At 42.7% G+C, this 24,587-nt stretch overlaps 1 protein-coding gene across 1 annotated transcript in view; it reads right to left on the bottom strand.

The window, feature by feature from the left end:
- Positions 1 to 24,587, bottom strand: part of ACVR1B (activin A receptor type 1B) — a 65,732-nt gene that overhangs the window by 9,090 nt on the left and 32,055 nt on the right. Inside the window, exons 2-6 of the mRNA XM_088446057.1 lie at positions 22,964 to 23,203; positions 9,115 to 9,357; positions 3,361 to 3,591; positions 1,744 to 1,911; positions 1,499 to 1,655 (exon numbers count right to left, since the gene is read on the bottom strand). Of these exons, the coding sequence (XP_088302183.1) occupies positions 1,499 to 1,655; positions 1,744 to 1,911; positions 3,361 to 3,591; positions 9,115 to 9,357; positions 22,964 to 23,203 (1,039 nt within the window). The remainder of the gene's footprint in view (positions 1 to 1,498; positions 1,656 to 1,743; positions 1,912 to 3,360; positions 3,592 to 9,114; positions 9,358 to 22,963; positions 23,204 to 24,587) is intronic.

Here is a 24,587-nt window from a genome sequence, read left to right as displayed (position 1 = left end):
ATAGCATGTGTGTTTTGTAATCCTGGCTGTATGCATGCATTTATGTTCCTGCTTGTATGTGTGACTATGTATGCATGTATGAGATTGTATGTATGTGTGTCTGTGTGACCCTGCTTGTATTTATGTATGCCTATGGTGCGGCCCTGCTTGTATGTATGTATGTGTCTATGTGTGACCCTGCCTGCATGTATGTGTTTCTATATGTATGTGTCTCTGTAAAGGTGGGCAACAATAATAATGGTTAGCATTACTGCCTCACAGCCCTGAGGTCTTGGGTTGAATTCCCACCATGGCTTTAACTGTGTGGAGTATCCACAATCACAACATGCTGGCAGTCCCTGTACAGCCATGGTGGAGAATTCATATATAAGTATAAGGGGCTATGGGTGGACCACTGGGCAGCATACGAGGGAAAAGCTGGTTGGTAGGTATATGAGGAAAAATGTGGTAGGCAGGGTGGCATGCAAGGAGAAAACCCGTGGGCAGGAGGGTACAGAGGTTAAAGTTGGTGGGCAGGGGACATGCAAAAAAGCAAGTGGGCAAAAAGGCATAGGAGGGAAAAGCTGGTGGGCATGTGAGCCAAGAGGTATGGGGCAGAGGTACATGTGAGAAAATGCTTGTAGGCAGAGGGCATATGAATGATGAACTGGTGGGGCAGAGAAGTGAGTGAAAAAGTAGTAAGCACATAGAGACCAAGTAATGTAAATACAGTAAATAGGGCACATGTTCTCAAACTCGGTCCTCTGGACCCCAAACAGTGCATGTTTTCCAGGTCTCCTCACAGAATTGCAAGTGCAATAATTATCTCACCTGTGGATCTTTTGAAATATGTCAGTGAACAATGAATACACCTGTGCACCTGCTGGGCGACCTGGAAAATGTGACCTGTGTGGGGTCCTGAGGACAGGGTTTGAGAACCACTGGTATAGTGGAAAGGGGCTGGGGACTGCTATAGAAAAGGCATTTTGACATGAATGGATAGAGGAGGGGGCCCTAAATGAGCATCTTACCTTAGGCCCCATGGGCTCTTAAACCGGCTCTGGGTTGACTAATGGTTTCATGTATACAACACTGATGTTAGCCATATGTCATGGGCTTCATAATCACCAGATACGAACCCAATTCATAGAATCTTCTGGAATGACGCCCAAGGCCATGTTTTCCACCATCATCTACTAGATGCCAGCTAAGTACCTGTCTTATGGGAGAAGGATATTGTGTCCACCCTGCACTATTGCAGACATTAGAAGACTTAATGCCAGGAGACACTGAGGCATTAACCAGGCACAGACAGTGGTCCAACACCCTATTAAGGGACTTGAAATTGGTGTTTGTAAATTTCTTCACTACCATTATTATTCATTGCACGGTATATATCCAAATTTTATTAACGGTGTGTGTTAGTTCCACTGTAAATGGTTTTGGATTATATTTCACATTTACAAACAGAAACATTTGCTTTATTAAGAACACAGATGGAAGACACGACATGACTCACCGTTTCGTCCCAACTCTCTGGTTTGGAGCGATGTCTATAGTATCTGTCAGAGAATCATGGCGCACAGCAAGACCCAAGTCAGCAATGGCACACAAGCCGTTCTTCTTTACCAGTATATTTTTGGATTTAAGGTCCCTGTGAGCAATTCCAGGCTTTCCTACAAAACAAGGCAGACATAAAATGATTCTATATGAACTCCTAATTTGGAATACTGGAAATAAATTTATTTATTTTTTTTAACTTACCCTGAGTTCCAACAATCTCCATATGCAAATGAGCAAGGCCACTGGCTGCGGATAGGGCGAGCTTGATCATCCCCTCAATGGTAACTGTGTATCGGTTCAAATAGTCAAACAATGAACCATGTTCATGGTAATCGGAGACCAGCCACAACTGGGTCCACGTTCCGTTGTCTGCAAATGTCAGTTCAATATGCCATTTATCGGAGGATTTGAAACATTGTAAATCGGTTTACAATTATTTTATTAATGTAAAGGTGAATGGAAATTTAAATGCATGTGCCCCCTACACATTGCAGCATGAGGGCAAGGTGGATGGCACAGTGCTGTGCTGCACAATATGTATGTGCAATATAAATAACTTAATATATAAAATACAGACAACTCAGCCAGCACATAAATGTTACATTTACTGTGTGTGAAGCTTTTTATATGCGATCCTTTTTAAAAGTTATTCATTTTTTAGACAGCTATGAATATACATGAGTATTAATGAGTGTGAACATCCCATGTGCTAGCAGGAACAAGCACACGGTGCACTCCAGGACAACTTATGATCGTCAAACAACCAGCATTCAGTACACTGACACTGAATCATCATAGGAGGCCGGTGTGAAAGGAATCACTCCAGCAGTTAGTTTAAAAAATGCCTAAAGTATTTATGACAAGCAAAGGGGGTATTTATAGCAGATCTATCCTAATATTTCAGGTGTATAAATAGCTGTATATTATAATTAGGCTGTTTCTCTGCACTACTACTATTCGATCAAAATGGAATGACTGGTCTACTTTAAATTTCTGGTTGGAAAACCCCATAGGATTAAGAATTGAGGTTCCTAAAACGTCTCATGCTTCTTCTGTACATATCAGACACACATCTCGATGCATCAATGACACCAGCCAGCTATAAATATTGCCTTGCACCGTAAAATTCACTGGCACAATAGGTGTCACACACAGTTCAAGTATAACAATGCTGTTAAACAAAAGAAACAAAATTAGCCAACTAAATTTGGATGGCAAGTTTAAGGTTGATAAGTAGCTGGATGTTCAAAGCAAACAAAATCTGTAGGTCTATGAGGAAACTTCAGAAGTACAGGTATATGCAGGGGGGAGAATATAACATCTGCTAGGTAGAAAGAGCAGCCATGCTTCGGGCTCGGTGGCTTGCCACAAGGTTATATTCCCCCTCTATGTCCACTTGGATGGTAAGGAATGACGCTGGACACTGGCTGATGATGTCAGGGTCCTCTCCATTATTATCAATCATGGTAATGTCTAAATCCCCTTCACAGAGGGGACCCTGACGTCATCAGCCAGTGTCCAGCGTCATTCCTTACCATCCAAGTGGGCACAGAGGGGGAATATAACCTTGTGGCGAGCGTAACAAGACACCGTGCCCAAAGCGTGGCGAGCAGACAACTTTTGGTACTTGTGTACCATTTAAGACATTCATTGGGTTCTCTCTGCAATGAGTACATAAAGTACACAAGTACCGACTCATTAATCACTGAACAGATACACCGCGACACATTTTTATTTGTCAGACTGTGTGATTAAACCACATAACAGATAACAATGTTGAACAAAAGTCATCATGTACACAAGAAGACACTACTATACCTTTATTGTCTGCTGCAATAAACCCCAAGATGTTTTCGTGACGAAGCATCACAGTCTGATAGATCTCGGCCTCTCTAAACCACGACCTCTCTTCCCGGGAGGAGAAGATCTTGACTGCCACATCTCCTCCTCTCCATTTCCCACGCCACACCTCACCAAAACGTCCCTTCCCAATGATCTCCTGCAGGACGATTGTCCTTGCTACAGTGCGCTGCACAAAAAGCGGAAGTCCTGTGGATAAAATATATAGACTTATCGGCACAAAGTTAAAAAAAAAAAAACATTTCCCAATGGCCACAAGCTTATAAATCCTTCTCATGACATAATATTACAATTGAGAACATCCCTTTGATGGTCTTCATGACCTCTTATATTGTGCATTACCAGTGTCCGATCACTAATGTACTTCCGGTGGAACATGGTTATGCTAAAAATTAATGACAGCAGCACTGCACTCCCTCCCTAATACAACTTCTCTCTATAAACCAAATGGTTAAGACTTTACAGTACCAACCGCTCTTAATGATTGGGATAACACCAAAAACATACTGGTAGGTTAATTGGCTCCTAATAAAAATAATGAACCCTAGTGTGTATGCATCCGGCAGGGATCATATATTGTAAGCTCTACTCAAGCAGGGACTGATGTGACTAGCTAAATGTTCTCTGTATAGTGCTGCAGAACATTTGTGCGCTATATAAATAACACTAAAATATTATGTCTAGTAAAAAAAAATAAAAAAAAAATGAAGAGTTATGGTAGACTTGCCTAGATCAGGGCTCGACAAATCCCGGGGGCCAAGTCGCCATGGCTACCAGATTTTGCTGCCTGGCTACTAGATTTTGCAGTGAGGGAGGAAGCAGATCCTCATCAGCTCCGGCGGAGATTTGTGCCTATAGTATTGCGGTGTTCATATCATTTAGAGGAGTGCATGTGCCGAGTGTCGCCTGCGGTGACTGCTGTGCCTCTATCTGTCCGTCCTGCACTGATGACTCCTGTCCACCCTGGCCTGCTCTGATCCCTGCTGTCTGTCCCAGTCTATGCTGATCCTCCTGTACTTCCCGGCTGTCTAATGTCTCCTGTCTCCGGCTGCATAGAGCTCTCCGGTAGTAGGGTCTATGCGTGGCCAGGGATTGCAGAGCGGCTTCAGAGGGATAGTGGTGTAACCATGAGGGGAGGGGGGGTTTTGTTGTACTTTCTGGCACCATTGTAATATGTGAATTGTGGTCCGTTATTACTAGAGGGTGGAGCAGGGGAGCTGTGCAGAGCAGTGAGGGGGCCTCCATTTTAACTGTATCCATTAAACTGACCATTTTGTGGACTAGTATAGTGTGTATAATAGTTGCGTAACACACAGAGCTGTGCTCCTCACTAACTCCAGACGGTGGTCTGGCTCCTACACTTTCATCCTGGCTCCTAGATTTTAGAAAAATTTGTTAAGCCCTGGCCTAGATAACACTTTTTCATCAAGGTCCATAAGGATATTATGGTTGGAGAGATCCAGGCACCAAATAGTTAGCTTCATGTCCCAGGATGCCTCAAGGCAGGAGAAGGAAAGAGGAGAAGGAAGAGCAATCGTACACCATAAAACTCTTATACAATATGAGGGAATCCGTGACTGAAAAAAAAACAACCCATGCAGCCAGGTGTGTCAGGGTGGGTGCCCTGTGGACCCTATGGATCTCGAAGAAAAGGAGTTATCTAGATAAGTCTACCATAACTATAATTTTCTTCATAGTCCATATGATACCATGGGGATGTCCTAAAGCAGTTCCCCTAGGGTGGGGGACGCTCCTGAGCAGAAAGGAGAACTCGTCGCCCAAAGAAAGCATCCCAAGAGGCTAAAGTATCAAAGGTGTAGAACCTAAGAAAAGTGTGGACAGAAGACCACGTGGCTGGCTTACACAATTGTGCAGCAGTGGCATTACAGACAGAGCAGAATGTGCTGTCACCGCACTTGGCACAGGGAGATCAGCCTGTGTGTATACCTGAGACATAGTCATGCGTAGCCATCTCGCCAGTCTGCTTATTAGCTGGCCATCCTCGTTTGTGAAAACCATATAATACAAAAAGAGCATCTGATTTTCTAACAGTTTGTACGCCCACATAAATATGGAGAGCAAGAATTACATCAAGGGAAGCTTCACCTACAGAAAGATCTGCAGCCTGAAAAGCTACAATTTCTTCATTCACATGAAAATGAGACATTACTTTCGGAAGGTAACCCTCCCTTGAACGAAGAAGAGCTTTATCCTGGTGAAAATAAAAAATGGGGAGACAAGAAAGCACTGCCAAATCAGAGACTCTGCGTGCAGAAGAGATAGCGAGGAGAAAAAGTGTCTTCGCTGTCAACCATTTCAAATCTACAGAGTCCAGAGGTTCAAATCGGGGAGCTTGTAGCCCTTTAAGAACCACGTGCTACCGGTGGAACAAAAAGAAAGCTGAACTCGCATAACTCCTTGGAAAAAAAAAATTCTGACATCTGGTAATGAGGCAATCTTCCTCTGGAACCAGACTGACAGTGCAGAAACCTGTATTCTCAAAGTGGCCAGGCGGAGACCACGGTCTAACCCCGTCTGTGGAAAAGTCAATACCCTGGAAATCCTGAACACCTTAGGATCATACTTATTATGGGAACACCATTGACCAAAAGAATGCCAAACTCTGTAATAGATGCAGGCAGAGGCAGGCTTTCGTGCTTTAAGCATGGTTTGAATTACAGAACTGGAAAAACCTTTGCTCTTAGAATGGAAGATTCAAGAGCCACGCAGTGAAAGTCAGACGAGGTAAGTCGGATGCCGGCAGGGAGCCTGCGTTAGATTTTGCCATAGAGGAAGACTATATGGACTGTCTCTTGATAAGATTCTGTATGTCGGTGAACCAATGATGTCAGGGCCAAGCCGAAGCCACCAGTATTACTGTTCCGCCGTACTGCTTGAATTTCCTTAGAACTCTTGGGGGGAGGGAAATCAGAGGAAAGAGATATGCCAGCTTGAAGTCCCATCTTATTGCCAGTGCATCCACAAAGGTTACTGATGGGTTTCTGGACCTGGACACGTACCTGAGGACCTTGTGATTGTGACATGACGCCATGAGATCTTTTTCTGGTAGACCCCATTTATTTATCAGGAGCTGAAACACTCCCATGTGGAGAGCCCACTCTCCGGCGTGTAGGTCCTGACGACTTAAGAAGTCTGCTTCCCAATTGAATACTCCTGGTATGAATATTGCAGAGATGGCCAGAAGATGATGTTCTGCTCAAATCAGAACCTTTGTCACTTCTTTCATGGCTGCGTAACTTCTTGTGCCTCCCTGATGATTGAGTTAGGCCACTGTAGTAGAGTTGTTGGACTGGATCTGGACTGGCTTGCCCTGAAGCAGGTCCTGTACCATGACAAGTGCTTTGTATACTGCTCACAGTTCCAGAAGGTTTAATTAGCAGATGACTTTCCAGATTTGTCTATCTTCCCTGAAAGGTGTGATGATCTGTCAATGCCCCCGATCCGCGAAGACTGGCGTCTATGGAATCCAGAATGGGTGCCCTTTGTTCAGATGATCCTTTCTTAGCCACGACAGGAGGGAGTGACGAACCTCTGGAGTGAGAATGATCCTCTTGGACCTTATTAGATAATACTGTCCGTTCCACTTGGAGAGAATCAATGTTTGCCTGGAATGAAACGGAGCATACCCCACCATGTCGAAGGTGGATACCATTGATCCCAGGACCTGCATTGCTAACAGAATGGATACCCTTGCTTACGTGCAATGATAGGGCCACAATCTTGTCCTGGTAGAATCTCCGTTTGTGCCTGAGAATCCAGAAGAGCTCCCAGATGTACCATCTGCTGTGTGGGATCCAGATATGGCAGTATTCTGACTCCCTGATGCCTGAGATAGGCACTCATGACAGCTATTATTTTGGTAATTACCTGGGGAGCCGTAGATAGGCCAAAGGGTAGAGCCTGAAATTGGTACATGCAGATATGCTTCCTGAATGTCCAGGGAAACCATGTAATCCCCCCAGCTCTATTGCCAAAATAATTGACCGGAGAGATCCCATACAAAACTTGGGTACATCCTGAATATCTACTTCCCCTAAGCTGTATCAACCAGCCGGGTACGCTGGCCTCATGGCAGCAGATATGTGTCTCATATCATATAGCAAGCTCAGCCGAAACAAGTGGGAATCACCAGCCCTGTTACTGGTGTTGCGTCCTAGCGGAGGTAGATGGAGTCACAGTACTTGAGACTTAATTCAGACGCTTGGTACTACCAACCCAAAATCATAGCAATAAAATCTTAGGAGTTGCCTGTTACAAAGGTGCGTCTTAATCCTGGCACACCAAACAAACAACTGAAGGCCTGGCACTAGGGGCGGTGTATATATGGAGGAGGACCCGAGGCATCCTGGGAGCTGATGCTTTAACTGTTTGGCGCCTGGATCTCTCCAACCATAATATCCCCATGGTACCCCTCCGAGATTCTGGCGGTCGGTATGTTAGGTAGGGCCAAAGCGCCCACAACACTCCAGCTACCACGCCTTAGAGCGCACACAGCTGCATTCAATAGTTGACATCTGGATAAATAAATACTACCAGGTAACACCCGATTGTATGGAAGAGGGACTTGTCCAGTTAAGTGCAACTGAGCCTACTCACTTTTGATCAGTGAAGTAGGTCTTTCTATGCCAACGGTGCTTGACAGATGAGGACTGAAGTGGTACAGCTAAACAAGTGGTGCAGATACACCAATATTTAGCCATTAGTTAACCCTGTAGCAACATATCCAGGAATAAGATGGGGAGGTCAAGGTTGGGTGTATTGTTGTGATGGAGGGGTTGGCGGATAAAGGTGTTACTACAGAGGTAGCGTAAGAAATGTGTTACTACTGAAGCAAGTGAGCTGGATGTTACTACAGAAGTGATGGATGGTGCTACTGCTACAGAGGTGAGCGGGAGTGTTATCACTACAGAGGTGAGGGCAAATGTTTTACAGTGGACCGCATACACTACAAAACAATGGCCATGTCTCCTGTGGTGACACTGAACCACATACAATTCTGTCCCCATTAGGACTATTTTTAAACATTGTACATAGCTATGTGTTATAACTGCAAATATAGTATTTTCCTGCAGTAAAATCTACATGTCTAAGCATGGTGTTTTATCAATAGACCCAAAAAGTTTGTGTATCCCTAATATCAACTATTCTAAACACAGCAGTCTAACAATCTGTACCAAAATGAGCTAACAGAGCATATTAGGGAAGTAGGTGGATCCCAGAACTCACACAGCTCCATGGGAAGTTCACCAAATGTCTCAGCATTACATTGCTACATGTTTGGAAACAGTAGAGACACAGCCTACCAGTCTCCGTTACTAGTTTTCATAATCTTCAGAATACATGCTTGGCCTTGACCAGTATTGACAACCTTTTTATACAATGTTAACATGTCACAGCTACAAGCTAATATTGACCAAATAAAAGATCATTTTGGCCAATAAAGCCTATGTTTCCATTCCATGATAAAGCTGCTCTACACTCTAATTATCATCAAACTCAGTACTTATAAATACTTCTTCCAACACTAGTCAATTGCCAACACCACAACCAGCACCGGATTGAATTGCACCATCATCATTAGAATAAAATTCCAGGTCAAGCTTTCCGAAATTACATTGCTCAAACATTAACATATACCCACACAAACACAGATACAAACTGAATCTTTATTATAAATAGAAAGAACTTTACCTGAGCCAGAACCTGATGTAGATAGGTCATAGATCAAGTCTGGAAGAGTTTTATCTTTTGCCAGATACATTTCACAGGATGGGTCCTCCAAGTCAAGTCTCTGGCGGTTGTGGTAAACTCGCTGATGATAGTGGAACAAGACCACCACAATAAGGACAACGCCAAGGAGAAACACTGGACCAGCGATGACAGCCACAAGTTCTACTGGGCCCCAGCCTGATGGAGTTTCACCTTTTGTGTAACCTAGAAAGAGAGCCATAAAAACAAGGATCAATTTACAATATTCTTCATCAGATTAAGAAGGACAAAGAGAACTTTAATACTAGGAATAAAAAAACGAAACTGCTGATCTCCTTGGATTTTCATGTGCTACAGTTTCTAGGGTATGGGTGTGCATATTTGGCTTAACCAGTTTGGTTTATTAGGTGCAGATGGAATGGAGGTTAATCCACTCAGATGTCCTTAACCAGGATGGAGGGTTCATTTGGTAACAGCGGTGTACAGAACAACAGTGGTAGGCACAGGGTTAACAATGGTAATAGGTCTCTAAGTAAGAGCGAAGTACTGCAGCACTATACCAATGGCATGAACTCACAAGCACAGCAGGGAATTCATCCCGCCGGAATATCACTCTACAAAGGAGGAGACAGTCCAAGAGTGCACTCCTCTATCAGTGCAAAACAAAAAACACCCAGTTTTGTAGCAGAAAACGCCTGAACGGCCAGACTGGTTCTATCAGATAGGAAGATTGACAGTAATTTAAATAATCATGCATCACAACATTGGCATAAAGAAGTTCGCTCTGAACACACAACAGCACATTGAACCTTGAAATGTTTGGGCTACAGAAGATGATCACAGTGGATTCCACTTCTGTCAGCTGAAAATAGGTAGTAGTGGGCACAGGTTCACCAAAACTGGACAGTTTGGAAAAAAGCCACCTGGTCTCAGGATTCTCTATTTGTAGAGCAACATGCAGATAAAAGGTTAAGAATTTGGCATAAAGAAAATAAATCCATGGGATCCATCCTGCCTTGTATCAACAGTTCACAATGGTGGTGATGGTAATGGTGTGGGGAATGTTTTATTGGAACACATTAGGCCCTTTAATACCAGCTGAGCATTGTTTAAATGCCAGAGTCTACCCGAGTATTGTTGCTGACCATGCAAGTCTAAATATCTATTAATTGCTACGTCCAGCAGAGTACATGGCATGTTACAAAGCACGTCATGTCGAGTGGTTTCATAAACAGGACAAAGAGCTCAGTGTACGCCAATAGGTCTTCATAATCACAAGAATTCAAACCAATAGAACAAGTTTGGAATGCTGTGGAACAGGAGATCCGCATGAATGTAGAACCAACAAGTCTGCAGCAACTACGTGATGCCATCATGTCACCATGGACTAGTATCCTTAAGGAACATTGACAGTATCTTACTATAATTGAATACATCCACTCAGGCTGGGTAAATTGGAAATACTGATCCTGGCACAACATGAAATATATATATATATATATATATATATATATATATACACACACATATATATATATATACACACACACACACCTTGGGCAAAAAAAAGTTTGTATATGAGATAATATATTTATTATTAATAGAGATAGATCTATATATATGTGTGTGTATATATATATATATATATATATATATATATATATCTATATATAGATAGATAGATATCCAACAATCCACTAAGACGCTGGATGGCACTCAGGGCTTTTAAATCAATAATAAATACGCTCAGACAAGCGGTACATACCCTTATTCACTTTTTTATATCTTGATAAAAGAGCAGCAGCTCTGAAACGTTGATATCGGACCGCTTGTCTCAGCGTAATTAATATTGATTTAATAGCCCTGAGTTATTTTGCGGGCAAGAAACGGCCTACCACCCGGCTCTTTGGGAGCCTGCGAGCTGTATAAAAAGGACCAGATCCTACAGACTTTACAACAACTTTTCATAATCATACGACTGGGCCTCTAATAAGATAAAAGGAGAATTAATAAATAAAAAGTTATTGCACGTTTAAATAATTATAAGGTCAGGGTTTAATAAATTTTATTATAGCGAAGGCCCCCACCGGGCTACTACATGATGCCACCCGTCTGGAAAACATTTATGGGGAGAACACTGTATTCTAATGCCGTCAGATGTATCGCCGGCGGACTAAATACAGACGCTGGAAGCCCGAACCATCATGATCCCTATTGGGGCTGGTATGTACCCTAACCCTCCCCTCTCCTCTCCCCCCCAATCCTCCCTTTGTGGCAGCTAACCCTAGTCCCCCTTCTCCTAGCCTAACCCTCCCCAGGGGGTGCCTAAAACTAAGCACCCCACTCCCCCCGCGGTAACAGCTAACAGTCCCCGCTTAGCTTCGTTCGGGATGTCGGTCGTCAGGATTTCGGCATCTGGCTAAAGATAGACGTCGGTATTCAGACCCACTGTGTATACATATTTCTCCTTCATATTTCATGGCAGCCTTACCCTTGAGATTACATCCCTTTCCCTTAGACAGGAAGTTTTTTTCCCTCCTCTAGGGTCTAGCCACTCCGGGTATATAAGTTCTCCCCTCCTAGTCTTCATTAGTCTATTTCTGGTCTCTTGGAAAGAGGAAGTTTAGCAGCACTAGTGTAGGAATTTTATAATTTTTTGATCCAGTTAGGACTTACATCTTTTTTTAGCCAGCAAAATGTGCCTCCGGTAGCCGCAGCTGAGGAGGTTAGCATCCTGGGGAGAAGTGGAGGCTTCATCTAATGGGTCCCTGTGGCACCCGAGTTGATGAGATATCTTTCAAGAAGGTGGCTGGGGAGTGCGTTCGATGTCCGGCGCTTCCCCCGCTACAGAGACCGTGAAGTGCAGCGTTCCCTGCTGGTAGTATGGGAGCTGCGCTGGAGACGGCTCGCAGCGGACAGAAGTCCCGGTGATGTGCCGTCCCAGCATTTGGGGAATGTTAAAAGGATTGATGAGATGTATCATTTTGAGGAGAAGTTTTTGGCCTGGTGTACTAACCCTAAAGTTGATGCAGCAGTCGCTGAAGTGGTTTCTACAACCACCATCCCTTTGAAGGACGGAGCAGTCTTGAAAGATAAGAGGTTTGAGAATTCTTTAAAGAAGTTACATAATGGTGCATACACACGGTACGATAAAAATGCACGATATGAACGATATTGACTAGATTGCTATCGTTCAGGTCATTAATTTTTTGGTGCCAACGACCAGCGATGCGCGGGCACGTATGGACGATAACTATATTGACCATCGCCCGTGCATGCAGGCCAACCTGGTTGATATCGACCAGGTTACATAGGAACCAGCCCTTGGTTATCGTTTATCCAGCAGACCACCAACTATCATACAGCATACCGGGAAGGTGCAGGACGATCAGTCAGCGATATAGTTATCGCTGAGTGATCGTACCGTGTGTACGCACCATAACTCTGCGTCAGTATCCTTGAAATCTGGTGTTGCAGTAGCGTCAGTGTCCAGAATTCTGAGATTGTGGGCGGCTAATATGCAAACGGATTTAGAAGAAAAAAAAATTCAAGAACTTTACAGCAAAGTCATATTATTATGAGCAAAGCTATTGAATATCTGTGTGAAGCTTCACTGGATAGGATAGAATTTTCTGCAAAGTCTATGACTGCAGGAGTGATGGCAAGACGAGCGTTCTTGGGCAGCTGACAGCCATTCAAAAAAATACGCAAGTCTCCCTACCTTTTGAAGGTTCGCTTCTTTTTGGTAATAAATTGGAAACCATTTTACTTAAAATGTCGAGGGGTAAATATGCAAGATTACCCCATGATGAAACTTAACAAGTATCCTATGCCATCTGCGAAACAGCAGTATAAACAAGCCAGAAGTTATAAACCTGGGCGGCAGTACAGTAGCAGATATTCTTCAGGAATGAGATAGCCCTTTCGCCAATCATGCAGGAGAAGTAATCAGAGACAATGACAATTACAGAACAACGACACACATGCCGGTAGGGGGAAGACTTTTGCAGTTCCACAGTCAATGGAAAAAATAGACTCAAGACTGCTTGGTGTTGCATATAGTATCAAAAGGATACAGAATAGAGTTTTTGAATGTCCCAAAAATAAGCAAATTGGTGGAATCCAGGGTCCCAGAGTCTATTGTTGCAGGTCGAAGTGTTAGAAAACAGTATAAGAAAATGACTCAGTTCAAAAGCAGTAGAATTTGTTCCGCAGTTGGAAGAGAAGAAAGGTTTTTATTCTCCAATTTCTCTCGTAGAAAAAGCAACAGGCGGATTCCTACCCATCCTGGATCTCAGGTATTTCAACAAAAGTGTAAAAGTAAAAAAGTTCTGCATGGAAACTCTGAAAACCATCTTAATGGGTATAAGACACAACGATTTTCTTTCCTCGATAGAGCTGAAAGAAGCCTATTTCCACATTCCTGTGTGCAGAAGGGACCGGAGATTCCAGAGATTTTGCATTCAAGGAAAACATCTCCAATTTACTTGCCTACCATTCGGGCAAGCAACATCCCCAAGGACATTCACAAAATGACTAATATCCTGCCTAAGAACACAAGGTATAGTAGTATGGCCATACCTGGACGATCTACTGATTGCTGGAGATTCAGCAGAAGTAGTGAAAGCGGTCGTTCAGAGGACCATAGAGTATCTACTGGGCCACAGATGGTTAAATTGGGAAAAAAGTAATTTAATTCCATCACAACAAACACAATTTTTGGGGGTGCTGATAGACAATTGAGAGTACAATATAGCACTATCAAAAGAAAAAAAAAATTCTGCTACATCTAGAGTTACGTCTATTGGGAATGATATAATCTACAATAGAGAAGATACCATGGGCAAGATGGAAAATGAGGAGGTTACAGTGGAACCTACTGCTGTACAGCAGGAGAGGATTTCCTCTATCCTATCGGATAAAACTACATCAAGATAAGAGAGATTCTCTAAATTGGTGGAAAAGTACAGAAAAAAATTTCAGAACAACATCACTGTCAGAAAAACAGTATTTGGTTATAAACGACCGACGCAAGTTTGACAGGATGGGGAGCAGAATTTTCTACACGAAATGTGCAAGGATCCTGGAATGCCAAAGAAAGATTAATGTTATCAAATCAAAAAGGAAATGCAGGCAGTTTGGTATGCTATAAAAAGGTTTCCAAGATCAATTGAAAGGAAAACCTATATTCTCAGACAATATATCAGTTAGTGGCATATCTGAATCGTCAAGTTGGCACCAGAAGTCGAGTCCTAATAAAAGTAGTATCAAAAATTCTAGAATGGGCAGAAAAAGATTACAGTTCTCCAATAGCCATTCATGTTCCAGGGACGGACAATGTAGTTCCAGATTTTCTCATCAGAAACAATGTATTACCAGGAGAATGGGCATTGGATGTTCAAGTGTTCCAAGAAATAGTAAGAAAATTTGGTCGTCCACAGACAGATTTGATGGTAACTCATCTGAACACAAAAGGTACCTCACTTCTTTTCCAACCACAACCTACCGCAAACAAGTATAGTGGACACGTTCTCTGTACCATGGAATTTCAAACTGGGTTACGTGTTCCTACCATTGCCTAGGATTCCTCGCTTACTGAGGAAAATCAGAGAAGAAAGGGCAAAGGTGATAGTACTTCCGTTCTGGCCAAAAAGAGCATGGTTTCAGTCAGTAGTAAGGATGGCCGTGGAAGATCCATGGACATTACCATTCATGCCAGGCTTTTTACACCAAGGACCACTATAACATTCAAATCTGCAAAATCTTCGTTTGACGGTACGGGAATTGAACGGGAGGGAACTACTAAAGAAGAAGTATTTTAACAAGCGTCAGTTTCTGTTGCAAGAAAGAAAGTAAGTGTCTTCTGATATCTATTATAGAATATGAAAAAGTTTATGTTCTGAGCTGGAACAAGATTTGACGTGATGAAAGCTAGTACACCACAAGAATTACAATTTTACATGATGGATTTGAAAAAGGTTTAGCGACTTCAACCATTAAAGTGCAGATAGCAGCACAGAGTTTTGTTGGACAAGAGATTATCCGAGGAAAAATCTTACAAAAGATTATTCTGCCAAGCAATGAAGAGAGTACGTCCTCAAGTGAGATCAGTTTTAGCCCCTTGGGATTTAAATCTGGTTTTGAATGCATTAATTAAGGCCCCGTTTGAACCATTACATCAAATTCCATTGAATCTATTGACTTGGAAGGCAGTTTTCCTTACAGCTATCACTTCAGAAAGACAAGTGAGTGAACTTCAAGCATTATGGGCAGAAGAGCCCTATTTGAATATCCTGCCAGAAAAAGTTGTCCTCTGGACAAATCCAAATTTCTTGCCAAAAGTGGGTCTCATCTTTTCATCTAAACCAAGAAATTATTTTTACCTTCATTTTTTCCACATCCAAAAAATGAGAAGGAAGAAAGACTACATGTTAGATCTAGTGCGGAACATTTCTGTCTATTTGCACAAAAATTTTCAGAAGATTAAACATCTATTTGTCCTGTTTGCAGGTGCAGGGAAAGATAGAGCTCCCACAAAACAAACAATTGCAAAATGGGTCAAGCAATTAATTACATTTGTGTATGAAGAAAATGGGCATAAAGCTCAAGAAATTTGAAGGCACACTCGACCAGGGCAATGGCGGTCTCATGGGCAAAGAGGGCTGAAGTATCTGCTAAGGATATTTGTGCAGAAGCTACCTGGTCATCTGTTCATACCTTTTCAAGGCATTATGCTTTGGATATTGCAGAAGCCCACTTCAGAAGTCATGTCCTCAAGGGGGCAGTGACTTGAATACATTTCAAGTATTTAAGCATTTTTATTGTTTTTGGTCTATTTATTTCCCTTCTGTATGGTTATGCTTTGGTATAGCTCAAGGGTAAGGCTGCCATAAAGTATGAAGGAGAAAAAAGCAAATTATAAGATACCGATAATTTAGTTTCTTCGAATACTTCATGGCAGCCTATAATTTCCCTCACTTATGTGTTTTTTCCCTAAGTTTAATAGACACTCAAAAAGACTAATTAAGACTAGGAGGAGGAAACCTATATACCTGGAGTGGGCGGATCCTAGAAGAGGGAAAACTTCCCATCTAATCCACAAATTCTCAAACTTCGGTACTCAGGACCCCAAACAGTGCAATGTTTTGCAGGTCTCCTCACATAGGCCCTCATTCAGAGCCGCTCGCAAAAAGCGAATGAGGGCGGCCGCTATTGTTTTGAAAGCCGGCCTCCCGGCCAGAGACCATCGCGACCATCGGGGCTTGCGATGAGACCCTTTCGGTAGGGTCTCATCTACCGCAAGCGCCAGGTAGCTTCCTGCTCTAACAGAGCAGGAAGCTCCCTACTGACATCACTGGTGATGTCAGTAGAGCCGCCTACAAACGGCAGGTGTTCCTTCAGGAACGCCTCTATTTGTCAGGCCACCCCCCCCACCCTGCCTACAAAATGGGGCGAGCTGAATTTGTCACTCGCTCCGGGGCTTGTGCGCTGCGCGTGCACAGGCCTTCACCATCGACCCGCTTGCGAGCGGGTCTGAATGAGGGCCATAATTACAAGTGAAATAGTTAAGGTGACCATACACTGTGAGATTCAAAAGTTGGTCAGATCAGTTGTACGATTTCCCTTGAAAATTCTTCCCTTCAGATACAGGATGATTTGTATTTAAAATGCAACTATTTCACATAAGACCACACGATTTGGTCAAACACATCACATAATGTGTGTCAATTCCTACACGATCAGTTGAGATCTCTCTGCAAAACCATCTGATCTGCGATCCAATTAGACGACGGCGGGGACGCGCATCGGGGTTGCAGAAGACTCAAAATACAACTATTTTCAAATGATTGGTCTGTCCAACCTGTAGAAACTGCCCAAATTGTGTGATCAATCGTCCAGTGTATGGCCAGCATTAGCTACACCTGTTGATCTTGTAAAACGAGTCAGTGAGTAACGAATACACCTGTGCACCTGCTAGGCGACCTGGAAAAAGTGAACTGTGTGGGGTCCTGAGGACAGAGTTTGAGAACCACTGATCTAATCTAAGGGAAAGGGATGAAATCTCAAGGGTAAAGCTGGCCACACACTAGACCAACTTACATCCAACTAGTTGATTGGTTGGAATGAAAACCTGGTAAGGTATGAAAGCAAATGACAATCAGCAATTTGCTCCCAAATGCCGGAAAATGGACAAAAACTGTTGTTTGTTAAATGTTTGATCTAAACAATTTGTTCAAACTTGTCTGAACGACCATTTTCATCTATTTTCTGGCATTTAGGAGCAAATTGCTGATCATCATTTACTCCCATGCGTTACCAGATTTTCATTCCAACCAATCAAATAGTTGGCTGGTTGGATGAAAGTTGGTCTAGTGTGTGGCCAGCTTTAGGCTGCCATGAAGTATTTAGAACATTGATTCCCAACCTCGGTCCTCAAGGCACATTAACAGCCCTGGTTTTAGTGATATCCATGATTGTGCACAGATGGTTAAATCAAATAAACTGAGGTACTAATTAAGTCACTTGTGCTCAAGTATGGCTATCCCTAAAACCTGGACTGTTAGTGTGCCTTGAGGACCATGGTTGGGAAACCCTTATTTAGAAGAAACAAAATTATCGTAAATTAGGTGGGTTAGGGTTATGGTTAGTTTACTTAACAGCAGGCGTCGCCATTTCAACCGCAGGTATTCTGTGCATCGGGATTGAGTAACCATCCCCTCCAAAGATTTGTGTTACCACCTAGCCATCTCAAAATAAATTTTTATAAGCACTGTACCATTCAGAGGTTGGGGATATACACTGAATGTCAATATGTCCTGTTCTGTAGGTATCTTAATGGGTAAGCCGGTCAAGATGACATATCAGGAACCAAACACAACACAGCACTTTACCAACAGTCACTGCTTCAATGCAGCTTACAGTCTAATGCTGGGTACACACTGGCAAATATATTGGCCGATCAACTGTTCTGCCAATATATCGTGCCCCCGTCGGCCAGTGTATACAGATGATATGTCTGTGAACAACGTCATTCACAGACATATCACATTGGCTGTGCTGCACAGCCAATGAACTGACATGTCTACAACATATCTGTCCATCGGCAAGTGTGTACGGGCGATCAGCCGATCGTGCAGAGAGAGAGAGGGGGGGGGGGGGAATACTACTTACCAGTGTCCGGCACAGCTCCCCATCCACAGCAGCCCAGCAGCTCTGAGAGACTGTCCGAGGCTGCTAAAGCAGCAGCCCAAACAGTCTCCTATGCCAAAGGGGGGGAGCGATCACGCTGATCGCACCCCACATTGGCTGTGCGCCAGGCTGAGGGGCACACAGCGCCCCCCTCCCCAGCGCCGCATATGTTTTGTTTTTTCCCCTCGAAGGGGGCGTGGCCACGCCTTCCGCCATTAGGCTACGCCCCCCTACACGCCACAACCCGCTGCAGCATGCAGATGATTGTCGTTCAATGTGTATGAATGACCATCATCTGCAGATATATCGGTCAGGTGTGTACCCACCTTAATTGTCTACATCACAAATGAAAACATACAAGCACCTGGAGAAATTCCAAAGCCAGTTAACCAGTCATTATATTTATGGACAGTGGGAAGGAGGGGGACCAAAAAAAACCAACACATTGTTGAAGTGTTAGGAGTCAGCAATACTAACCACTGTGCCAGCCTAAACAGGATTAAAAGCTCTTACATCTGACAAGTTTAGTCCCCCTAAATCAGTGGTTCTCATACTCGGTCCTCAGGACCCCACACAGGTCACGTTTTTCAAATCACCCAGCAGGTGCACAGGTGTATTCATTACTCACTGACACATTTTAACATATCCACAGGTGGAACAAATTATTTCACTTGTGATTCTGTGAGGCAACCTGGAAAACATGCACTGTTTGGGGTCCAGAGAACAAAGTTTGAGAACTTGTGCCCTAAATGATACAGTGGGGGCATTCCATTGGCGATTAAATTGATTTGTGGGCGGCATTAATAGGTGCCCAGTGTTGCAATTCAATTGTTCTGGACGACCATTAATTAACACGGTTATTGCACCCAATTAGACCGGGTTTAGCCGTGTAAAACAACTTAACCAAAAACTGCTGTTTGGGCGCCCTAACCACGGGTTTATCGCACATTTTTTGCTTGCACCTTCCTGAGGGTGCGAGCAGAAATGTTGGTGTCATCCTAGCCAGAGCAACAACTGAATGGTTCTGTCGGGCACCGAAAACAAATAGCCGCCTTAAAAATAATTGAAATCGCCCCCAGTGAGTTTTATACTGGATAGACAATACAGGTTTATTTTGGCAAAAAAAAAAAAGTTAGTGAAGGCAATTAACAAGGTGTTCTACAAGTAAATACGTAAGTACAAGACTTGTAAGGAGTAAAAGCAGGTGAGAAAATATTTTAATTAAAGCAGGACTCCTGGCCACCGATATGGGTAGCAATATCCATTTGATAAAGTGTTTAAAAAAAGGTCAGAGATGTGAGGGGATATTTCATCTTGCAAAATATGTTATTAGTTTCTAGGTTACAGGGATACACAGGACTTCTGGAACAGAGCAAGCCCCTATCCTTCTACCATTGCCCCGTATTGTTTGACCATTACCTTAAATCCCAATAAGGATCCAAATGTAGTTTGCAAATATCTGGCAAAACGTTTGCCTTAAATAAAGTGGTTTAAAGTTATAAGCAAATTGTTATTATCTGGAATGCTCACAAATGCTAACGCTGAGCATACACTATACAATTATCGGGGTGATCCGCCTGATATCAGCGGACCCCCTGATATTTGCGCAGTGCGTATGGGCGACGAAGGGTAAAACATTGATCGGTCGGGCATGCCGGATCATCCAGCATGCCTGTCCAATGCGATATTTTGTATGTTAAATGTCGGCCGCATCGGGCAGTGTATGCCCAGCCACAGCAGACAAACATTTCCCGTTCCTTCCCATGGAAGGAATGGGGAAAGGTCTCCTCCCTGGGGGCAGAGTGCAGATATCGGGGCCTATACACTGAGATATCTCACTGTTTATGCCCGCGATATCTGCAGGGTGACAGGCTGCCAGATAAAATGTCTGCGAGTCTGACAGGCATTTTATCTGGCAGTGTATGTCCAGCATTATATATGAATCACAAAAGGTTCTATGATAGAATAGACAGAAGGGGTGCCATTTTTATCCCTGGCACATTCCATAAGTAAGAAGAAAGCATTGTATGTAGTTCCCACTGCTAAGATTTTGTAGTGGTTTTAATTACAACTGTGCAATTACATTCCAATGACTTCTGTTGGCACTGATCATTTAAATGGTCTCCCAAAATATCTGAGGGATATTCAAATCTGAAAGAAAACGCTAAGTTTATCTATGGTACTGGGAAAATACGAACAGAGAAACATATTCCAGGATGACAGCTAATCTGAGAAGCATTATTTCTTAACTTAATAACCGGTCCATACTAAGCAGTGTTAGTGTTATGTGCTAGTCTTGCCCCTGCCTTATTCTCAAACTAAGTTGTGTAGGTCACTTGTGGATCCTAATTCTTCAACTTTTAGGTGAATTACCAATCCATACATTTTTGGGGGATGGCAAGGGTACATTGAAGAAGGTCTAGTTGAAGGCCTCTATGAGGTACCACCAGGTGAGTTGGCTCTCAATTTAGATATATCAGAGCATGCGCTATTATAATGTGGCACAACAGTATGCAATTATATGAGTGGATGCTGTTATCATGTAGCACTTGGGACACTGGTACAGAGACACCTTGACGCGGTCCAGTGCTTAAACATATCTTTGTAAATATATGCAACAAATATCTCTGAATTTCTATCATGTAGTATTCAAATGTTATTGCTGTTCTTTAGCAGTGTGCTGGAGGGAAATTTTTTTTTTCTAGTCTAGAGCAGAGGTTCTCAAACTCAGTCCTCCGGCCCCCAACACAGGTCACGTTTTTCAGGTCACCCAGCAGCTGCACAGGTGTATTCATTACTCACTGACACATTTTAAAAGTTCCACTGGTGGAGCTTTATTTCAAAACATGCACTGTATGTGATCCTGAGGACAGAGTTTGAGAACCTGTGGTCTAGAGTAACCCCCTCCCTTTACAAGCACCTGTGAAGAGACAATTAAGTTGATCTAAGATACCACTATTTTGTATTTCATTTAAGAAGGGTCAAGTCTTGATTGGACATCGGTTCGGTTGTGTCACTATTTCCTTTATATGGAACAGGAACCATCTGCTGAACAATTTTGTATTGTGTACCACTGGCTTCTAGGTGAAAGCATCTTTCTGCAATCATCAGTAGTACCCTTGTCTAGTTAATGTTCCAGGCCATATATCAGTGGTTCCCAAATTTTTTTGACTCATGGCACCCTAGAGAGTCAGCACCCAAAGACCAAAAGTTTGTCGAGGAACTGCAAAACGTATTCAATTAAGTTGAGCTTATATGTCATCCTTCTGTTCAGTTGTATGGTGAACAAGGTTGCGCTTCTTTTTGTCCACATATTTTATGATTGGCAGCCACCAGCACTGGTTTTGCCCATAACATGGACCATAAATAATTTGAATTTGTACTGGACCAGCAACTTGTAGCACACTTGCAAATGCCCGGTGGCACCCCAGCGTGTTACAGCACCCAGTTTGGGAAGCACTGCCATACATGTTTGGCATACGCTATGGACCCCTTTTGTTTTTGCAGTGTCACAAGGCAAATTAGTGCAAATTTAACATTCAACTCTAAAATAGAATGGTCGACACTTTAGTAAATTATTGATATCATTTGTGAGTAGCCTTACAAAATATGAAGGCGAAATGCTGTTGATTTTTTGTGTCTAAATCAAAAAAATGCTTTGAGGAGATGCAAGCTTATCCGCAGGCAAGACCTAGCTCCAGAATCTGTTCAAGGGTTACATTTCCTGTGCTTGTTCCACGACTATGGTCTCAACTGATGTGGTATACATGTCTGGTGGAGGTGCAGATGTTTGACGTGTTGCAGTCTCTAGATAATCATTATCTAAAAATTAATGACTAAGTGACCAATTTCTATCTAACTTCTACGCAAGCTCTAGGAGGTCTTGTCTAAGGTATGTAGCTTTCAGGTAGGGTAAAAATTCAAATGTTGACATCTCTTAAGAACAAGTGACATTTAGTCAACCCTTATAGAAATAATATCACTGAGGAAGATCCCAGCAAAGGACAGGCAATATGCGGTAAAAATTGTATGAATAAGGGTGACCAGAACCTTTATTGCAGCTGTCGGGAGAGGAACCATGTAGTAGACTGCATGGTAACTTAAAAAAAAAAAAAAAAACCCCAAATATAAGAAAAAAACAAAAAAAACTTTTTACCATTATACTAATGTACAGTACATGCAATTACATACTTTCCATGTCTATGGTAGGAAGTGCAGTCACATGCTCTATACCACTAGGGGCACTGTGCCAGAAGTGATCTGGACTCAGATAACCTCATATAGAAAACAGCAGTGATGACATCACCCGTGGTCTCTATAAAAACAAAATCACCTGTACACTATTTATACAAGTCCTGTGGGTGATGATGTCAAGCAAAATAAAATCTGTCATTATCCAACTTAATGCTGACAGGCCAAGATGTTGAGGCTACCTTATTGACTGTGCCCTATAATAGTCAGCAATGACATATATATGGCTTGAGGAACAGGAGCTGAACTTGGATGCAGACCTGAAGGGATGCAACTTTAGCAGCAAAATAAATAACATTTCTGAACAACTATTTAAGGCAGTTTAAAACCAGTCCATACCCGAACACTATGGCAGAATGCATTTTCAGAGTTGAGGATACTTAATACATACCAGTTGGCACCGAGAGGTTAATGTTGTTGCAGTAGTCTGTGTAGCAGCATTCAGTGTTACGGATGTCCTCTGAACTGAGACAGTAAAATGGTTTTCCAACAGGAACAAGTTCAATTTTAGTAATGCATGTTCGCGTATGATGTTTCATGCCATCTATGTTGGTAAAGGAGACCATACAAGCACCATCTGTGTCACAGGTGTAGTTTGTTTTGACGCAGTTAGAACACAGACATCTAAGGGCTGGAGGGAAAAAAAAAAAAAGATAGAATTAAAGTAAATAAAACATAAAAAGTATATATGCATAGAGATAATACAGGTTTGCACTATTATAGCTTAGTCCAGCACTGTACAGTATATTGCTATTCAGACTGGTCACTAATGAGGCAATTCCATTATTTTCACCCACAGCTGCAAGTAATGGGCATCCAACGAAGCAATTCAATTGTTGCTCTGATCGGGTGGGGATGCCGCGGGCGGACAGCTTTCTGCTTGCACCCTCCTGAGCATTGGCAAAAGGTCATGGTCTAGGCACCCAAACTTCTGTTTGGGCATGCTAAGCATGACTTTAAATGGGTTCAGACACTTTACACAGCTCAATCCGGTCTATATAGGGAGTGACATGCACGAAAAGGCATGAGCCCCCAAAACAATAGAATATCACCCCCTGATCTCCCGTCACTTTAGACGTAAGTTCAGGTGCAAAAAAACTATTGAATTCCCCCCCCTAAGTCTGTTAACCTAGCTGTGTACAATTTGGCTTAAAACCTTTTTGCTAATGGGACATTTAAAAAAAAAAAAAAAAAAAAATTGTCAAGAAATTGTAGTGCTAGGTTATTAATGTAATTAATATTTTTTTTTAATTTAAAATGTATAAAGTCTTGTTCAGAAGAACTATTTAAATATGCCCGCCCAGTTTTGATGTCATTTTCAAAGTTTCCTGCAGCCAACATATCGTGCATGGTTTTGTACACACAAGATGTGGACGACATTTGTGGACGATAGTTCACATCTGCCGTGCAGTACGGCCAATGCGATGTATCGGTAGAAGATGCCGTTCACAGATGTATTGGATGTTCACACTTAGATGGTTGTGACGAATCGATCATTTGTCAGTTGTATGAACGATATATCATGTAGTGTGTATTATTTCATATCAATTATACAACATTAGCCATGTCAGTGGTTTCTAGGAAATTTATTCGGGACAAATCAATTAGGAGTGATGCACCTTTAAGCTGGGTACACACTAACAGATATATTGGCAGATTAATTGATCGGCCAATATATCTGGTGCCCGTTGGCCAGTGTGTACCAGCGGTATGTCTGTGAACGACATGGTTCACAGACATATTGCATCGGCAGTGCTGCACAGCTGATGGACAGATATATCTGTCTATCGGCAAGTGTGTACGGGCGGTCTGCCAACCGTCTGCACACATGTAGCAGCAGTCGCAGGGAGGGGGGCGGACCCACTCCCGACCAGCAGGACCCACGACTGCCTGGAAGAAGATGGTCATTCAGTATATATGAACGACCATCATCTACATCTGCAAATCACTCGATCTGCAGATATATCTGCTAGGCGTGTACCCACTTTTAGAATGCTGGCAATGGCACGCTACAT

This window comes from Taudactylus pleione, unplaced genomic scaffold (genome assembly GCF_031769625.1).
Source record: "Taudactylus pleione unplaced genomic scaffold, aTauple2 ptg000005l, whole genome shotgun sequence".
Classification (NCBI taxonomy): Eukaryota; Metazoa; Chordata; class Amphibia; order Anura; family Myobatrachidae; genus Taudactylus; species Taudactylus pleione.
This window is presented reverse-complemented; position numbering and strand designations above follow the sequence as displayed.